Raw genomic sequence first — 18,271 nt, forward strand, 5'->3', positions numbered from 1 at the left:
CAACCAATTTCTATAGTTATTGTAATTAACATACAATTATTTATTAAATAAAAAATGTATTTGATTATCACCGATAGACTTATGGGTGTGAGATTTTTTTGTTTGACTAATTATTGTTTTATTATGTTTCAAGGAGATATTTTTATTTTGATATTTTATATTTTAATTTTACATAGATTTCGATTTGGATGAATATCTCTTAAGAAATTATAAAAAAATTCAAAAAAATAATTTACATTATTAAATAAATATTTATTATTTTTAAATAAATAACATGCTTGTTATTTATATTAATGAGTGTCGTATTAATGTTTATTTTTTGTGTTTTGTGAATTTTTTTAAAGATGTAATGAAAATATCAATTAATCCTTTTTATGGAAATTGGATCCATACAAAATGTGAAAATATCAATAGAAATATCAACATATCCATGAAAATTTAAAACTGTAATTTTAATTTTAAATTTTAATTTTTTTCTTTTTGCTAAAAACTTTGGTATAAAAATTGGATTAATGATTCTTTTTTTTTACGTTAAGGATATTTATAAAACATTTTAATAGTCAATGAATATTCTTGAAACAAAACTTTAACCGTTTTCATCCGGAACTAAATGTAAGAATATTTTTAAACCATTGTGAAAAGTTTAAGAATGGGATATTTTTTATAATTTAGCTAAAAAAAATAGAAATTTTGGAAAAGGTATTTGGTATGATGTACACATTTATATATATATAATTTAAGAAAAATGAGAGTTTGTTGGTTTTTATGTGTCATCTTTTTGGGTTTCCCAACAATTTCTATTATGAGCATAAAAGTTATATAATAACAGTGACAACCTTCAATTTGTAGTTCTAAAATTTTAAGCTAAATGTCAGCATCTTCATCATCATTTCTTGTACCATTCATTTACTCTCTTCATCATACAATAATCCTTCATGTCTCTCCCTCCATTTCTTTCATCTCTAATTTTTTTTTTCTTTTCATAAATTCAATTAAAAACTTTGTCAATCCATTTATCAATTTATCATTTCATCACAAGTTGGAAATTGGATCGCACTAAACAATTACCTTAAAAAAATGATTTCGACTCTTAAACTTTTAGTTGTGTGTGATAGAAAACTAAATAAAATACTGTAATAATAATTGAAAAAAAGAAGAAGAAGAAGAAGAAGAAGAAGAACTTTGAAGAGGTTTAATAATTTGAAAATGAAAAAAAAAGGGAATAAATGTAAAAAGAAAAAAAGTGGATTAAAGAAATGAAAGTGTGGATTAATGAAATGAGAAGTTAGTGGAGATGGATGTCATTTTCCTAAAATTAATGATTGAGAAAGGAGAAAAAGAAAAATAATAAAACGCGTTTTTAATAATTGATATGTAATACTGTGGAACTCGTGATTTGGGGATACCATTTTCATTTTACCATCAAAACCCAACAACGCCTCCCCTCTCCTACTCTTGGGGTGGGTTTTAAATTAGCAAAACTTAAAGGGCCAATAATGCAATCACCTTTCTATTCAAATTCAAATTCAACTTGGGAAATTGACAAAAATAGGCCAAAAATGGGGTATAAATAGAGTTTTAGGATTGATTGTAGAAAAGTTGAGATTTAGGATAAATTGGAGGTGAAATGACGAAAATACCCTCTTTTAATTTTAATTCACATTTGCTCTTCTCTTCTTTTCCAACCCCTCTCTCTCTCTCTTCAATGTCATTCACCTGAAGAAAAAAACAGAATTGCGAACGCAGCCTTCTTCTCCTCTCCTCATAGATTACGTAAAGGGAAAAAAAAAGAAGAATCCTTCTCTTGCAGTCTCATAGATTACGTAAAGAAAAAAGAAGCATTTCTCCTCCTTCTCATAGATTATGTAAAGGAAAAAGAAAAAAGAAAAACTCATTTGCGATTCTTCTCCTCTCTCAAAAGTTTGTCAACTTTCCGCTTTACTCCGGTGTCGTTCATCATCTACTCCGGCGAACATCTCACGCATTGTGGTTTGTTTTAATTTTTAAATCCGAATCTGAATTGTGTTGTGTTATATGTATATATATTTTTGCATCTTAAATGTATAAATCAAATATTATTTTTTATTGTTTCAAGTTGATTTAGGGTTGATTTAAGGTTGCTTTATAGATGTTTCAAATGATGTTAGCAATTTATCATTATTATTATTTTATCTCGCAAACATCTGGTAGACATCTCGCAAACATCTCGCAGACATCTTGCAGGTTCTTAAATTGAAATGTTTAATCTGAAATGAATTGATTTAGGGTGACTTTTAGCTATTGTTTTTTGTATCTCGCAATATCCTAAACATTTTGTAGCTGTCAAGATCGTAAACATGTAGGGTGTGACTATGCACGTTTTATTTAGTATTTACCTACTGTTTTTTAATAAACTTTGTTTATGTGATATGTCAAATGCTAACTTCAAATCATTTTTTGCAGCAATTGAAAAGTATAAGGTGGTTTAAGGATGTCACATATTCCCATGTTAGTGCGTTACGGTGGTATGTGGGATGAGAGGCGAAGAAAATACGAAGGAGGCATGTTAAAAGGCATCGTTGTCAGTAAAGAAATAACACATAAAGATTTACAGGCAGAATTATATGACCTTGCAGAAGTTGACCCTTCAAAGTTCGACGTAATGATAAGATGCATATATGAGATAAAAGTGGAACACGAAGCTCCTACATTTGAGTTAAGCAATGACCGTGATTTGAAGTTTTATCTTCTTAGTGAAAATCCATTAAAGGTCCCTTTATACGTCTCATTTGAGCCTAAAAGTAATCAAAGCAAAAAAGTGTTAAGCAAAGATTACAATTCAGTATCTGGCAGCAACCAAGCTCATAACTTAAACCCTCATCCTCCAATTGTAATGGATACATTAAATGAGAATGAAGTCCATGTTCGTGAAGTTGAAGTTGGCTTGTGTGATAACGTGATAGGGACCACTTCGGCTATATGGGAATCATATGAGTCATATGATTCGAAAGATGAGACTTTTACATGGGAGCCAGTAGAGATGAATAGTGAATCATTTGACATCCCACAACATAGAGATGGTCCTACAAAAGATTGCAAAGGAAAATCTAAAGTTCGTTACAGCTCTTCTAGCCAAAAGTTGAAGACAGACATGAATGATTGGTCCGAAGAAAGCTCTACAAGTGAGGAGTTTGATGTAGGACAAATATTTTTTTCCAAAAAGATTTGTCAATGAGATTAAGTGTCTTGGCAATGAAAAAAAATTTTCAGTTTGTAGTAAAAAAGTCTACAAAAGAGGTTCTCTTTGTTAGATGCATTGACAACAAGTGTGGTTGGAGACTGCGAGCGATGAGATTGAAGGATTCAAATATATTTAAGATTAACGTTGAACATGTTCTAGCCTAGAGATTTGCCTATTGCTTCATTCCTTGAACATGTTCGAGCTTTGCTACAACGTTGGTTTTGGGAGCGTCGAGAAGAAGGCATTAAAGTGACGTCTACATTGACTAAATGGGCAGAGTTAGTTCTACAAAAGAAACAAGAACGAGCTTTGACAATGAAAGTCAACCCAATTGATTGTTACCAATTCCATGTTAAAGATTTAGATAAAGAGGAGGTCATAAATCTTCATACTCAAGAGTGCACTTGTAAGGAGTTTCAAGCTGAGCAACTACCATGCGCACATGCCATTGCTGTTGCACGGGATCGCAATATAAATGTTTATAGCTTATGTGCTAACTATTACACTAATGAATGTTTGTTGGCAGCATATTCGGAGGCCGTCTACCCAGTTGGGAATCAGTCGGAATGGAAGACAACCGAAGAATATGTACATATGACTGTCTTACCTCCGAAAGTAGTCAAAAGAGTTGGTCGACCGAAGAAAAAGAGGATTCCAAGTGTCGGTGAAGCACCAAAATTGCATAAATGTGGTCGATGTAAAGAAACAGGCCACAATAGATTAACGTGTACCAATCCAATTTCATACATCCAGAAGTCGAGCATACAAGATTAGTACCCGTCTTGGTACGTAGTAATAGTTTTATACTTGCTTGGTTTGTGCTTGCGTTGTTTGCATGATCACGATGTAAAAAAGGTTCATTTTTTTAATGCAGGTGGAAGATGCTTATAAAATTGTGTCCTGTGTTGTTTGCAAGATCACTAAAGTCATCTCACTGACAATTCTAAGTTGAAGACTTTTCTTCTGCAACTTCAAGACTTTCCTTCTCTTTTTTTTTATCCTACAGTGAACTGTTTATAGAATATTTACTCCTTTGGCATTTCAAGCTTTTTGAGAAAGACTTCAAATCCTATTATGACAATATTGTGTGCTTTAGAACTCAATAAATGCTCTCCTTTTGCTACTGCAGTATTAATGATGCAAATCTTGCTGATTACTTTTAGTTTTTACATTCATCTTCAAGGTTCAGCCTCTGTTAGTTTTTACAAGGTTCAGCCCTTGCTGATTACTTAAAGGTTCAGCCCTTGCTGCATTTGAAGCCTCTTGCTGATTACTTAAAGTGTGCAGTAGTAATAAATGCAAAGCTTTTGCTACTTTTAGTTTTTACAAGGTTCAGCCTCTTCAAGCATATGAACCACCATTTGCATGAAGGGCCTTGTAGATGGAATCTTAGTCGTGCAGCGAAGTGCGATCCTTACCACTTTGACTGCGTTCTCCACTTTGATATGCTGGGATCTACCATCTCTTTCAGATTACCTTTTAGATATCTCATTCTGCTTTCCTGTTGTTTTCCTGGCAGTTGTCTTAGAAAATGGGCTTCTTTTATGTTGGTACTTCCATTAGAACAACTCCAAAGCTGCAAAGAATAATGTTTGAACAATCCATGAGAAGTAAATAATATTGTGTGCTTTAGAACTCAATAACTGCTCTCCTTTTGCTACTGCAGTAGTAATGATTCAAATCTTCAAGCTAAACATGCATTCTAAACCGTTTAGGAAGTTTACACTCTTATATTGGGACTTCTACTCAAAATTTTGGAAGGTGAGAGATAGGTGCTGATAGGTGAGAGATGATGGAAAACTTCAAGGCAAAGTTGCTAAGTCTAATACAATTGCTAACCCTATAGCCTTAACACCTAGTAGACTAGCTAAACATGCATTCTAAACCGTTTAGGAAGTTTACACTCTTATATTGGGACTTCTACTCAAAATTTTGGAAGGTGAGAGATAGGTGCTGATAGGTGAGAGATGATGGAAAACTTCAAGGCAAAGTTGCTAAGTCTAATACAATTGCTAACCCTATAGCCTTAACACCTAGAAGACTAGCTAAACATGCATTCTAAACGGTTTAGGAAGTTAACACTCTTATATTGGGACTTCTACTCAAAATTTTGGAAGGTGAGAGATAGGTGCTGATAGGTGAGAGATGATGGAAAACTTCAAGGCAAAGTTGCTAAGTCTAATACAATTGCTAACCCTATAGCCTTAACACCTAGTAGACTAGCTAAACATGCATTCTAAACCGTTTAGGAAGTTTACACTCTTATATTGGGACTTCTACTCAAAATTTTGGAAGGTGAGAGATAGGTGCTGATAGGTGAGAGATGATGGAAAACTTCAAGGCAAAGTTGCTAAGTCTAATACAATTGCTAACCCTATAGCCTTAACACCTAGAAGACTAGCTAAACATGCATTCTAAACGGTTTAGGAAGTTAACACTCTTATATTGGGACTTCTACTCAAAATTTTGGAAGGTGAGAGATAGGTGCTGATAGGTGAGAGATGATGGAAAACTTCAAGGCAAAGTTGCTAAGTCTAATACAATTGCTAACCCTATAGCCTTAACACCTAGTAGACTAGCTAAACATGCATTCTAAACCGTTTAGGAAGTTTACACTCTTATATTGGGACTTCTACTCAAAATTTTGGAAGGTGAGAGATAGGTGCTGATAGGTGAGAGATGATGGAAAACTTCAAGGCAAAGTTGCTAAGTCTAATACAATTGCTAACCCTATAGCCTTAACACCTAGTAGACTAGCTAAACATGCATTCTAAACCGTTTAGGAAGTTTACACTCTTATATTGGGACTTCTACTCAAAATTTTGGAAGGTGAGAGATAGGTGCTGATAGGTGAGAGATGATGGAAAACTTCAAGGCAAAGTTGCTAAGTCTAATACAATTGCTAACCCTATAGCCTTAACACCTAGTAGACTAGCTAAACATGCATTCTAAACGGTTTAGGAAGTTTACACTCTTATATTGGGACTTCTACTCAAAATTTTGGAAGGTGAGAGATAGGTGCTGATAGGTGAGAGATGATGGAAAACTTCAAGGCAAAGTTGCTAAGTCTAATACAATTGCTAACCCTATAGCCTTAACACCTAGTAGACTAGCTAAACATGCATTCTAAACGGTTTAGGAAGTTAACACTCTTATATTGGGACTTCTACTCAAAATTTTGGAAGGTGAGAGATAGGTGCTGATAGGTGAGAGATGATGGAAAACTTCAAGGCAAAGGAAATGGTCTTTCAACAATGCAGCTTATGATAATGTCTTTAGAATACAATATTTAGAATGCATGTTTAGCACATATCTATTGTACTGGTAACTTTGCAGAGTTTATATGGGATACCAAATATATGTTCGAATTCAAGTTCTAAACTCCAAGGTATGGTTTTTCTATTATTACAGTACATTGCAAAGGAAATGGTTTTTCTTCCTAAAAACAGAATGGCTCCCACGGTTCTCTATGTCTGTGTGCATATGACATGCATTTCTTCTCCAAAATGTGCCAAAAACAAAAAACTCACATCTTAACAGACAACTTAAACAAACAAGATGGAATACTGTAATAATAAATAAGCTACAACAGACTAACTCTAAAAAAAAAACTGAGATTTTATTACTCACTTGACTTCAAAGATGATGGATACGGCACTGCCAATGTAGAGGAGTGGATAAGAAATGGAGAGGTCCGGTGAAAACAAACCTGAAATCGAAATGGATGGAAGTGGAGAAGCGTCCGCCGGAGATGAAGTCGAAATGGAGACCCGTGCAGAAGAAATGGAGACGTTCGGTGAACAAGTTGAAATCGGAAAATATAGCGGAGAGTCGTGAAGAAGAAATGGATGGAAGTGGAGAAGAAATGGACGGAAGAGAAAAACGTTCACCGGAGGCGGGAGAGAGTTGAAGAGGGTAACTGCAGACGCGGGAGAGTTCAAATGCGAGTTTACGTTTTTCTTTTGAACGGCCTTCTGTCTTCGGGTTGAAGAAAAGGAAAAAGAAGAAAAGAGGAAGGAAAATAAAAGAGGGTATTTTCGTCATTTCACCTCCAATTTATCCTAAATCTCAACTTTTCTACAATCAATCCTAAAACTCTATTTCTACCCCATTTTTGGCCTATTTTTGTCAATTCCCCATTCAACTTCAACTATGTTTTATTTAACAAACCTTTCCTTTCCTTTGTGTTCTCTACAATCACTTTTATTTCTCACACCTAAACTTCTCCCCATTCTCCCTGTTCTTGGGGAATTCACATATCTTCTTTCCTAAATATTATCTTTTTATTTACTTATATATATATATATTGAAATGTTAAATCATCAACTTTTTAGCTTTCAATTTCCTTGTCTAATAAGACCTTAATGTGTAGAAGAAGAGACCAATTCTATCATTTGAAGAGACTACAACAATATATATATATATATATACATACATACATAGAGGAATTAAAAAGTTTTTATACATGACACGTCTTTAATAAACCTTAGGTCCATATTATTTGTGTATAATTTTGGTTTTGAAGGCATTGCTCCCATCCCAATTCTCCTCTATCAAACTATGTTACTATTAGATCTTTGTCTTACATAATATTCAACACATTCCAACATTAAAAATTAATTAAAACTTTCCTTCTCTTTTTATTATTATTATTGTTTGGGACATTTGTAAGTTTTTGAATTATTATTTTGAAACTCTATAGATTTAGTTTGTAATTTTAAAAGTTAATAAATTAAATAAACACAGATGTGAAGGCATGAAAAAAAAAGCTTAAATATAAAAAAAGGAAAATAGAAAATTTTAAAAGCAAGGACTAAATTGAATAAATATTTAATATTTAGTTATGGTTTAAGCAGTCAAAAACAATGTTTTAACCATTTTAAAATATACTTCTTTACACTTTTTTTTTTTTTTAACGGGTCAATTGTTAGTGAGAACCTATATTATATTCTTAAGATGAACATTTAGATTACTACGTTTGTTTTGTAATAATATAAAGATGCTTATATATTTGAAAATGTTTATAACTTTGCCTAGATGTCTTGGTTTTGAACGTCATTTAAGACATAATTTTTCAAGATTTCCACGTTGGCATATTCTTCACACTTTTTGCCCTTTCTTTCTTATGAGTTTTGGATGTCTTTTTATATTTTATTTTATTCTTCTTTTATTATCTCAATTATACCCTTTATACTAGCGCTATATTTTGATGTATATATTTTATATATGGTATACCAGTTAGATTGGTGAAGATTCAAATTAAGTATTATTTACAAACAATAAAAAATGCATGAGCACCTAGTGACGAATAAGATTTAGTATAAATAATTGATTAATATGTAGCATATCAGCAGTGAATCAGTAGCATAAATTTCAGTACATCTCTTAGGACATACTAAATATATAAAGTATATCAATTGACTAATATACAAAAGATGTATATTGTATATAATATATAGGCTACTTTTACCATTGTTACTTAAATTAGACAAAAAAGAAATCTTTTTTTAAAAAACATATTATTATTAAAAAATTTAAAGTATTAGATGATTTGAAACATGCATGAAACCCCAATTCACATTGTCTTATATGGCTTTAGGGTTGACACACACACGCATGAACTTTTTAATTTCATTTATTTTCTTTTATGTATTATGTCACCGTCACTTTTGTAATTTAACTGTTAAAAGTTACTTTCAAACTTGAGAAGACATCTCTTGCATGCACTCATGTTAGTTATACTCTAGTTTTCTCAAATGTGAGCATCCATGGTTTTTAAGTTTTAGAAATATATCTATTTATAAGTTTTGTATCAATTATGTTTGGAGAATGGTATAAGATATAGTTCACGTAAGGATCCAAGTCCATAAAATATGTTAGGAGGTATATATATATAAAAACATTAGCTAGTTCCAAAACCATTTTAAGAGATTAAGGGAAGCACTTTGTTTGATTAAATATGCAAGCTAGTTGAAGAGATCAGTTTCCATCATAAAATCAACTAAAACTCCGGAATGGAACTTAAGAAGCTTATGGAGGTCAACTCATAAGGTTAACCATGAGAAAAAAAATAATGTAAAAATATGGAGGTCAGCCCATAGGCCATACTACTATAGAGTTTGAGGAGGCCAACTCGATGAAGGTAAAGATCGTGCCTAAGTGTTTGGATATTACATATGCTTGAGTCACTAGTGATAAATCAAACAAGTTGATTAACGAGCGAGAAGTTAATTAGAAAACAATTGTTACAAAACATATTTCTACATGACCAAGAGAGCTCATGGCATTTGAGGTGGGTAAAATAGATCTTGAATTGATCTCTAGCTCTCTAAAATATGATTATTGTTAACTTGATCGTCAAACTGTGGGTGGTCGAACACCACGTTGATGCAAAAAAAAATTTATTATACAACATCACTATTATTCCATTTTGATGTTTTGTTAGATAAAATTAAGTAAATTTACATTATTCTAAAATACGTTTGGATTAAAGGAAAAAGAAAAGGAAAAAATATTTTTTCAACGAAAATCCATTAAAGTTCCCCACAGTATCTATCTAAGGTGCTACAATTAAATGAAAATTGCCAACTATCTAAGGTGCTACAATTAAATGAAAATTGCCAACTACTGGAGTACTTTCTTAGCTTCATCTTTTTCTAATATAAATTCAAGTGAAGCAAGATAATTGAATTTTTAATTTAGAAAAGAATGAGTTGATTTATATTTTATGTTAACAAATCTAATTTTTTAGATTAATTAACAAATCATCAATAGTGTAAAAAAGAATTAAAAAAAAGAATGAAAGAAAGGATATATGAAATGAAAGAAAGTGAGAAAAATGTAGGTCAAAAGAAATTGATGATAAATTATAATTGTAAAGAAAGAGTGGAAAAATAAATTGGTTGAAAGAGAGATTAGTGAAATTATTTTCTAAAAAAAAAAAAAAAGCTTGTGGTAAATAAACGTGTGAAAATGTGATATGAAGAAAGAAGTTTCAAAGATGTGTCAATAGAAGTATTTAAAATAAATTGCATAAAATACGTAACACTAATATCTTAAATCTATAGATGCTTCTTATAATACCATTTTCCTTAATCAACTTCATTAAAAATTAATATCAAAATTTAAGATTTATTAACACTATAGAGATTAAAAGTAAAAGTTAAAAGGGTTAGAAACTAAAATTAAATAAACTTTAAAGTATGCCATTTTATTTTACTACAAAATTTATTTTTTTAATTTCTATAACATAAACTTAAAAATACATAAATTTATATAATGCTTTATCCTAGTCTAAATCGATGAACATATTTTTGATATACTTTATAAATATTTTAGTTTATTTTTTTATATTTATGAAATAGGTATAATTTATTAGATATAGGTGGTAAAATATTCCCCAAAAGTAAAGTATATCCAATATTTAATTTGTAAGCATTTGGATTTCACTCTTTAATGGCATCTTCATACTATCGTCTTAATTAAGTTTAATATCCTTCTAAATTCTCTCTTCCTATATTCAAAATAAAGTAGGTCACTTTAGTACTGATCATATAAACAACTTTCCTAATGTACTCATTTATATTTGACTCTTTTTCTTTTCTTTTGTTACAACTTACAACTTAGCATTCAATCATACTTTAATGGACAAAAAAGTGAATTTCTTCCCTCAATTATCACTACTATCACAAATTTGATGTATCAACATATATATACTATGCTACAAAACGCGTTTGGTTTCAAAAGTTGTAGAATAGTTATTAACAAAAGCATATACTTTTAATCTTTTATTTCTTTTCAGGTATTTACACTCGATTACGACGTTAACAAAAATTGAACAAATTAAAAAATAATTATAATAATTAACCGAACATTAGATGCATTTATATACAACCATGATCTCCCTGAAAACTTGAATTAATATTTCTAAAATGATATAACCACATCTTAAAATTCACATCATCTTCTCGAGCATATATGAGGATCGAGTAACAATGATTTGTATTAGATCAAATTTGTTGGTGGGATGTGGCCTCTAGAATCTAAACCTTCCTCCTTTTTTTCTCTCTTAATTTAATTGTAGTTGTTGAGTAATTTCAAAACCAATATAAGAGGATATATACCATACTCCTTTACATATATATCATCATTACATAAATGTACAATTCCTAATGTATATTATAAAATGGTCAAATATGTATACCTTTAATTGGCTGCTATATCAAGTTTTTTCCCCTTTACTTTAACCCTATATAGAGAGAGAGGAGGTAGAAAATTTTGGTAAATAACAATTGTTTTTTTAAAAAATATAAACCTATAAAATATTAGGTTTTTACTTTAGTTTCTTTGCTATATAGTTTACTTGTTGTAAGGGGTTTTTTTTTTTTTTTTCTTTTTTACTAAATTTTGAAAACTAAAACAAAAAAAAATTTTATTTTTTGTCTTTAAAATTTAATTGAGAATTTATTTATTTATTTAAATTAGCATAAAATTCAAAAACTAAAAACGAAGGTTATTGGGTAATTAATATAACTTGTTTTTTCTTCTTCCATTATTTTTACCTATCAATCATAATTAGAAAAGATGCATTATCAAAATAAATAAGAGATTTAGAAGAAGTGTTAATAGATTTAATTTTTAAAAATAAAATGATTATCATACAAAGACTTTAATTAATTATTAGGAAAAGGAGACTTTAGAAACTATTGATTTGATTTGATGTTTAGAATATAATAATGTAGGACTCAACACACATAGATATATATGCATTTCTTTTTTTGTAATTAAAAATCTAATTTACTTAGGAGAATTAAAATATAATTGAAGGGAAAGTGTTGGAGACAAAAGAGAAGAAATTGAAGATTATGTTGCCGGACTTTATTGTAACTAAAAAATTTAGTGTATATATTGAGTATAGAACAACACACCTTCCCCCAATAATTACAACAAAATTAAATTAGGAAGTACATCTTTTCTCATGCCCCAAGTTTAAGTTTTTGCCTATACATACACTTTAATTTATTTCCTTACTTCTCTCATTCTCTATTAATTTCCTTTTTCTATCTTTTTATAATAATATATTCTCTTTTTATAATAATATATTCTTTTTAGAAAGACTACATCCACCACAAAAACATTTTAAAAAAAAGTCAATGTAACCTATTTTTTTATATTATGAATATGATAAAATTAATGATATCATACAACTATTAGATGGTTATCAATTTTTTAATTTGTTACTTTTACAATTTAGAAAATGTAACGATATGTATTCTTTTGTCATATTTTTTTTGCTACTTTTAAGAGCGTAAACAAAATTTACATTTTGTTCAGGAGAATCCTTTTCGAGTGTGCTTCTTACAAAATCAAACTATATTCTATCACCCAAAAAAAATAATATAATTGAATTGATATATAAATATGGTAGCAACTAAAGTATCTAACATGTTGTAGTCATAAAAATCTCCTACCTAATTAAAAAACATACTTTAATTTCAAACTATATTTACTTCTTTTCTTTAATTTTTTCAAAAATAAATCTAAGCTAAAAAATAACAAGTTAAAAGTATTCATATCTCTAATACTTAATATTAATATTAATTATTAATTATTAATTATTAATAATGTTTAATTTAAGGTGGTTAAAACAATGAAGACAAGTACTAATTAGTAATTAGTGTTAATGGAATAAATTATAGTGTTCTAAAAGCTATTTCTTTATAGAATTATTCAAAGTTATATATAAAAATAAAAAAGAAAATGGTAAAGATTATAAGATTGTTCGAACAAACTTTTTTTCTTTTCTTTCAATTTCTTTTTAATGAAAAGTAAATGAAAATGACAGAATTGGAACATAATGCTATGCTACACACCAATTACAATTAATATTTGGGGTTTCAAGTTTTAATTTCTCTCCCTAATTATACTTATTCTTCTTTTAATAGACATAACATCTCTATATTCATAATTAAATTTACCCATCCTACTTTAAGCTCTCTCTATCTCCTTAATTCTAAATTACACTTATAATATAATTAATTCTTCCAACTAATTATCAAATTAAAAGACTGAAAAAGTATCAACTTGGAGGCAATTTTATTTAACCATACTCATGAATAATTCAAAACTAAAAATGTAAATTTTTTAATTAGGACCCAATAAAAACTAGGAAAAAAAAGAATTGAAAAATTAGTGATTAATATAGGTAGATATGTAATAATTTTAGTAATAAGATTTATTAATTTATTTAGTTTGTTAAAGGGGCCAAAGTTGGGGATATAATTAAGCTATTGATGTAATATTCTCCACTACACGTGAGCAATGGGACCATATGTTGCTAATGAATTATGGAAAAGAATGTGAAGAATCTTCACTATTTATTTCACCATATAACTCTTCTCTCTTCTCTCTTCTCTCTTCTCTCTTCTCTCTTCAAAAGCTACCTCTCATTGCCTCTTCTTCTTTATTTTAATACTTTTTCTCTACAATTTTGATTATTATTCCTCTTTTAATTCACTTCTCAAATATGATTTATGTAATTATAATATTTAACAAAACTTTTTTTTTCTTTCTTTTTTTTGTCAAAAGCTCTATTGATTACCTACATCCTTCAGTCGCCATTACTTTCTTTTCTTTCTTTCTTTATTTTCAAGCTGAATTTGTTATTCATGAGAAGTTGAAAAATATTGAATTCAAGATAGTATTAAGTTGCTTTTTACAATGTGGCTTACGCGAATATAGGTAACTTGTTCGTGTTTACGCGTTCTTGTATGTCTTTTTTGCTCTTTTAATTTTTTTTATGCAATTTCAATATTAACGTTAAATTTTTGTAAATGTTTTGAAAGTATTAAAATGAATGTTGGGTATCTACGTTTCATACTAAAAGTCTAAATTTTCATTTCAAGTCATTGTCACATCATTCATCTTAAAATTTTCATCCAACATTTCTAACATACATTTCTACCATATTCTTACTCTTGAAATAAGAAAACTCAAAAACTCCTTCATTTTCTTCCGTTTTATAGCAAAAATAAAAAAGAAATAAATGATAGATGTATTTCTTTAAAATATATACTAAAGTTCAAAGCTACCTTTTGTAATTTAGGGTATATTGAATTCAACAATATATATGAATACTTCTTAACGTTAAATATACAACTATTTAGTTTGAGATTTATTGATATAAGTAATACACAATAGTAAAGTTAGATATGAAATAATTTAAATTATAAGGATATACCCAATTATACTATTCTTTGGTAAATGAATTGTGTAGTAAGAATAATAATGAAAGTGAATGGTTTTAAAAATAAATTCAAGTAGCCCTTTGAGTTAGGGGAGACTACTAAAAGTAAGGCAACAAAACTGTTTCAGGTCTAAAAGCCATGCAATCAACGACATAATGACCTTCTCAATAAGTGTTATAATCCAATTTCTACTTTTATTTTGTGGGCAATATTGCTTCCAATCAACATCTTGGTCTCTCTCTCATCAAAATAACTTCGTTTTAAAAAAATCTAATCAAACTGTGATACTCAATTTTTCATAAAAGAAAAAAACATCATGCTCAATTATGGTCATAAATTGTGATAGTTTCAGCTCTTTAGAATGCCTCTTACAATATCTAGGATTTAGATTTGAGGTTACACAGAGCTATGGTAATTTGTATTTTATGAAAGCAAGATTTTGGAAATGTATCTTCTTGCTTAGTTTGCATGTGAAGTTCTTTGATGCTCAAGTTGTTGTGTCCATTTCAAACTTTTGTCTAATAATTGAGTTCATTACATTGGTTAAGTAAATCTATTATTTAGTCTATTTTAGGGGTTGAGTGAGAACAAATAAAAAAATTTCATATCAAATGGACATCATTTCCAGAGAGAATGTTAAAGTGCTAATTTACTATAACTCTCAAATTAAGTGTTTGAATCAATGGGTAATGTAACCTAAATTATCATAAATCTTAATTTCTTTATTAAAGCAACCATAAATTTATAATTATTCAAGAATCAAACTTACAAAGTCCCACTTCAAGCCTTTGGTCCTTAAATAAAGTTTGATTCTTCTCCCATTCTAGTCGACTTGACTTAACTCAACTTCTTTTACTTGTAAATTTGGATAGCATATGATGTTAATTTTTGTCGTCTTATTTCTAAGTCTATGTAACGGAATGAGATTCTTTTGTTAGTATCCGTATTTGATCTTCATTCTTTTTAATGAGATAATTTCTGTTATTGAATGTTTGTTTGGGTACCATAAATTCTAATACTACACTAGATAAACATGAAACTAATTCTCTCTCTCACACCCAATTGAAGAGAAATAATTAATTGTAATTGATGTAGGACAAATAATGTGAGACGATCTTTTTCATGTATGCCCAAAAGAGAAGACACCCCTCGAAACACAATTGAAGGGACAAGGCAGCAGTTCCATCCTCAGCCACATTTTGTTGAAAAAACAATGGGAAGATGAATTGTACTTAAAACCCATTGTCATTTAGACAACACACACAAAAGTTGTATTAAAAGTTTTTGATATATCCAATCCAACCCACAAAAGGAATATATGCAATTATATTTTTTACAGTTGTTTTTGGTGCATGCAGCTTTTTGGGTTTGGAAAAATATGAATATATATATTTGTAATTTCCATCAAAATACAATGTAAATGAGAAGACAAACTCACAGATTGTCTGTGTGGGAGACACTCAAGTATTTTTTGCTTTCCTTCTAAAGCTGATGAATTAATTGGGTATGAGAGGAATGTCTGATATATATTCAGGAAGGTGATAGCCCTAATCTCAAGGCCCCAAGCCCCACATTATTTGGTCTTTCCCCCTTACCCACATCAGTACCTTGACCCTACCACACATACCCATTATTCTAATTATATTCTTTCCCAATCTCCCTCCCTACTCATCAAAATAAATCAATAAATATTGTTTTATTATTACTCTTTTCTAAATTATTTTGTTTCTTAATTTGTGTACATGTCCATACAAGGATACTTTTTTTCCCATATTTAAAGCTCAAGTATAGTAATTAGCGTTCTAGGATTATGAATTAGATAATATTTCTATTTAAAATAATTAATATTGAACTAAATGAACTATATGTACGGCTTGTAATCAAGAAATTCGTAGTTCAAATCTCTCCACCTCAAAAAAAATGCACAATTTAAATAGAATACATTAAAAAAAACATTGACTGTCTCTCTATCTATGTCTATAAAAAAGAATAACTATACTGAAATTCATATCAAACTAAGACAAAATGTCAATCCCTCGACAGAAGTTTTGTAGTGAAAGGTTGCCATATCAATCTTCAAGTACAATAAAAGCTTTGTGTAGCTAATGATCTCATCAATTCACAAGATTGTTATTTAATTTGTTGGTAACTTTCAAAGAATATTAACACTATCAAAATGTTGATAGATCATCACATACTTATTTGTGAAACATCTATGAGAATCATGTTTTTAATACGAATCAAGAACATTCATTCTATTTCTTTTCTTGCCATCACTATTTTTAATAACAATGTTTGCCCTTATAGACCTACTAGACTTTATTTTAATGTTTGTTTTTTTAAATAAACTTCAATAAACCCCAAAATCGGGGAGGACAACAACGGAGGAGAAAGGTCAAACATTAATAACATCTAAAACCCAACAACGGAAACAAGAGTTCCAGCACCTCCCAGAATATCTTGAAGTAGAAGAATCATAAAAATCAAAGATATTTTGAAAAATAGGAAGCCTTGCCGGCTACATAGCATAGTGGGCAACTCGATTATTAGCATGAGGATAGAAAGAGAAAGAGACAATTTCCATATGCTTTGCCAAAACAGTGATCTCTCACTCAACTACATTTGTCATTTCGGTATACTTGACGAGCAATTGTCAATCAAGTTTATCACCTCTTAAGAATTAGATTCAACCATGATATGTCTGAGAAGGAAGAAGACATTAGATTATTTAAAACCCTCAATAAAAACTTTAATTTTCAATATAATTAGACGGATCGCGAATGATCTTATAAAAACTTGCACACGTATAAAAGATTCAAGAGAGTCACAAACCACTCACACCTCAACTCGTCCAACACTGTTTAACATTCCACAAACCATCAAAATTGAGCTTCCATTCACTAGTTGGAATATATAGATGGGGTAGAAATAAATAATGAATTAGTTTAGAGTACTATATAAATATTTATACGGAAGAGAAGAGTATGAGAAATGGTATAGGATATATCCAAAATGAAAAAGAACCCAAGTGTTTATGTTGAATTTTGTTATGGTGGGTATTGATTCAAGGGCCGATTCTGAATAGGATGGAGTTTTAAATGTGAGATGAAAAAAAGGAGCTTTCAATGAGAAGGACAGGTAGTAATGTAAAGAAAATAATCCAAAATGCCAAATCTCTTATATGATTAAATCTCCTTGTCGGATGCAACACTTTTTCATAGCCAACAGAATCAAATTGCAGACATTGTCTCTTCCCATCTCACTATGCACCACCACTTGCCTTCATTCTCCTCTCAAAACTTCAAAACTACAGAGACTTCATATAACATCTTTTTCTAAACCCTAAACTTAAAATAGTAACATGTGGGTATCAAATAAATTCATAGAACATTAAGATTTAAAGGTAAGTTGTAATATAACCATAGATTGAACTCACTCTCTTAATTCTTTATCAAATTCATATCTCTCATTAATTAAGTCAATTATCAACATAGTTAAACTGGAATTAAATTGTGACCTAATAATTAAATTGATATAAATTAAAGATTGAAGTAAAACGAAATAAGTAATAAGATGAATAAAAAAAATGTTTGTAACAATGGCTCACCTTTTCATTTGATAGTATACTATTTTTGAAGTGGTGTTTTCCAAAATGGGGTAGTAAGGCAGGTGATTGGCCCCCCCCATAATACCACATAAGTCTTGTATAAGAAAGCATCTTCTTTCCTTGGTTGGGCTCCACTTCATAATTTAATTTATATATGCATTATTTAATTATTATTATTATTTTTGTAGGTCACTTTGT

The 18,271-nt window shown here is 29.7% G+C and overlaps 1 protein-coding gene and 1 long non-coding RNA gene across 2 annotated transcripts; both read left to right on the top strand.

The window, feature by feature from the left end:
• Positions 1-1,729: 1,729 nt before the first annotated feature.
• On the top strand, positions 1,730-3,214 carry LOC116406387. Its single transcript, XM_031890101.1, has 2 exons — positions 1,730-1,989; positions 2,443-3,214. Exon 2 carries the CDS (start codon positions 2,471-2,473, stop codon positions 3,212-3,214), a length of 744 nt encoding a protein of 247 aa, XP_031745961.1. The 5' UTR covers positions 1,730-1,989; positions 2,443-2,470.
• Positions 3,215-3,386: 172 nt separating this feature from the next.
• On the top strand, positions 3,387-4,402 carry LOC116406386. Its single transcript, XR_004219395.1, has 2 exons — positions 3,387-4,005; positions 4,095-4,402. It is a non-coding gene; the product is annotated as an uncharacterized LOC116406386 (long non-coding RNA).
• The last annotated feature ends 13,869 nt before the right edge of the window (positions 4,403-18,271 follow it).

The sequence above is a fragment of the Cucumis sativus genome, unplaced genomic scaffold, assembly GCF_000004075.3.
Source record: "Cucumis sativus cultivar 9930 unplaced genomic scaffold, Cucumber_9930_V3 scaffold94, whole genome shotgun sequence".
NCBI lineage: Eukaryota > Viridiplantae > Streptophyta > Magnoliopsida > Cucurbitales > Cucurbitaceae > Cucumis > Cucumis sativus.

Bases quoted from the DNA above. Each gene is read 5' to 3' on its own strand.
- LOC116406387 (XM_031890101.1), top strand. From the start codon at position 2,471: ATGTCACATATTCCCATGTTAGTGCGTTACGGTGGTATGTGGGATGAG.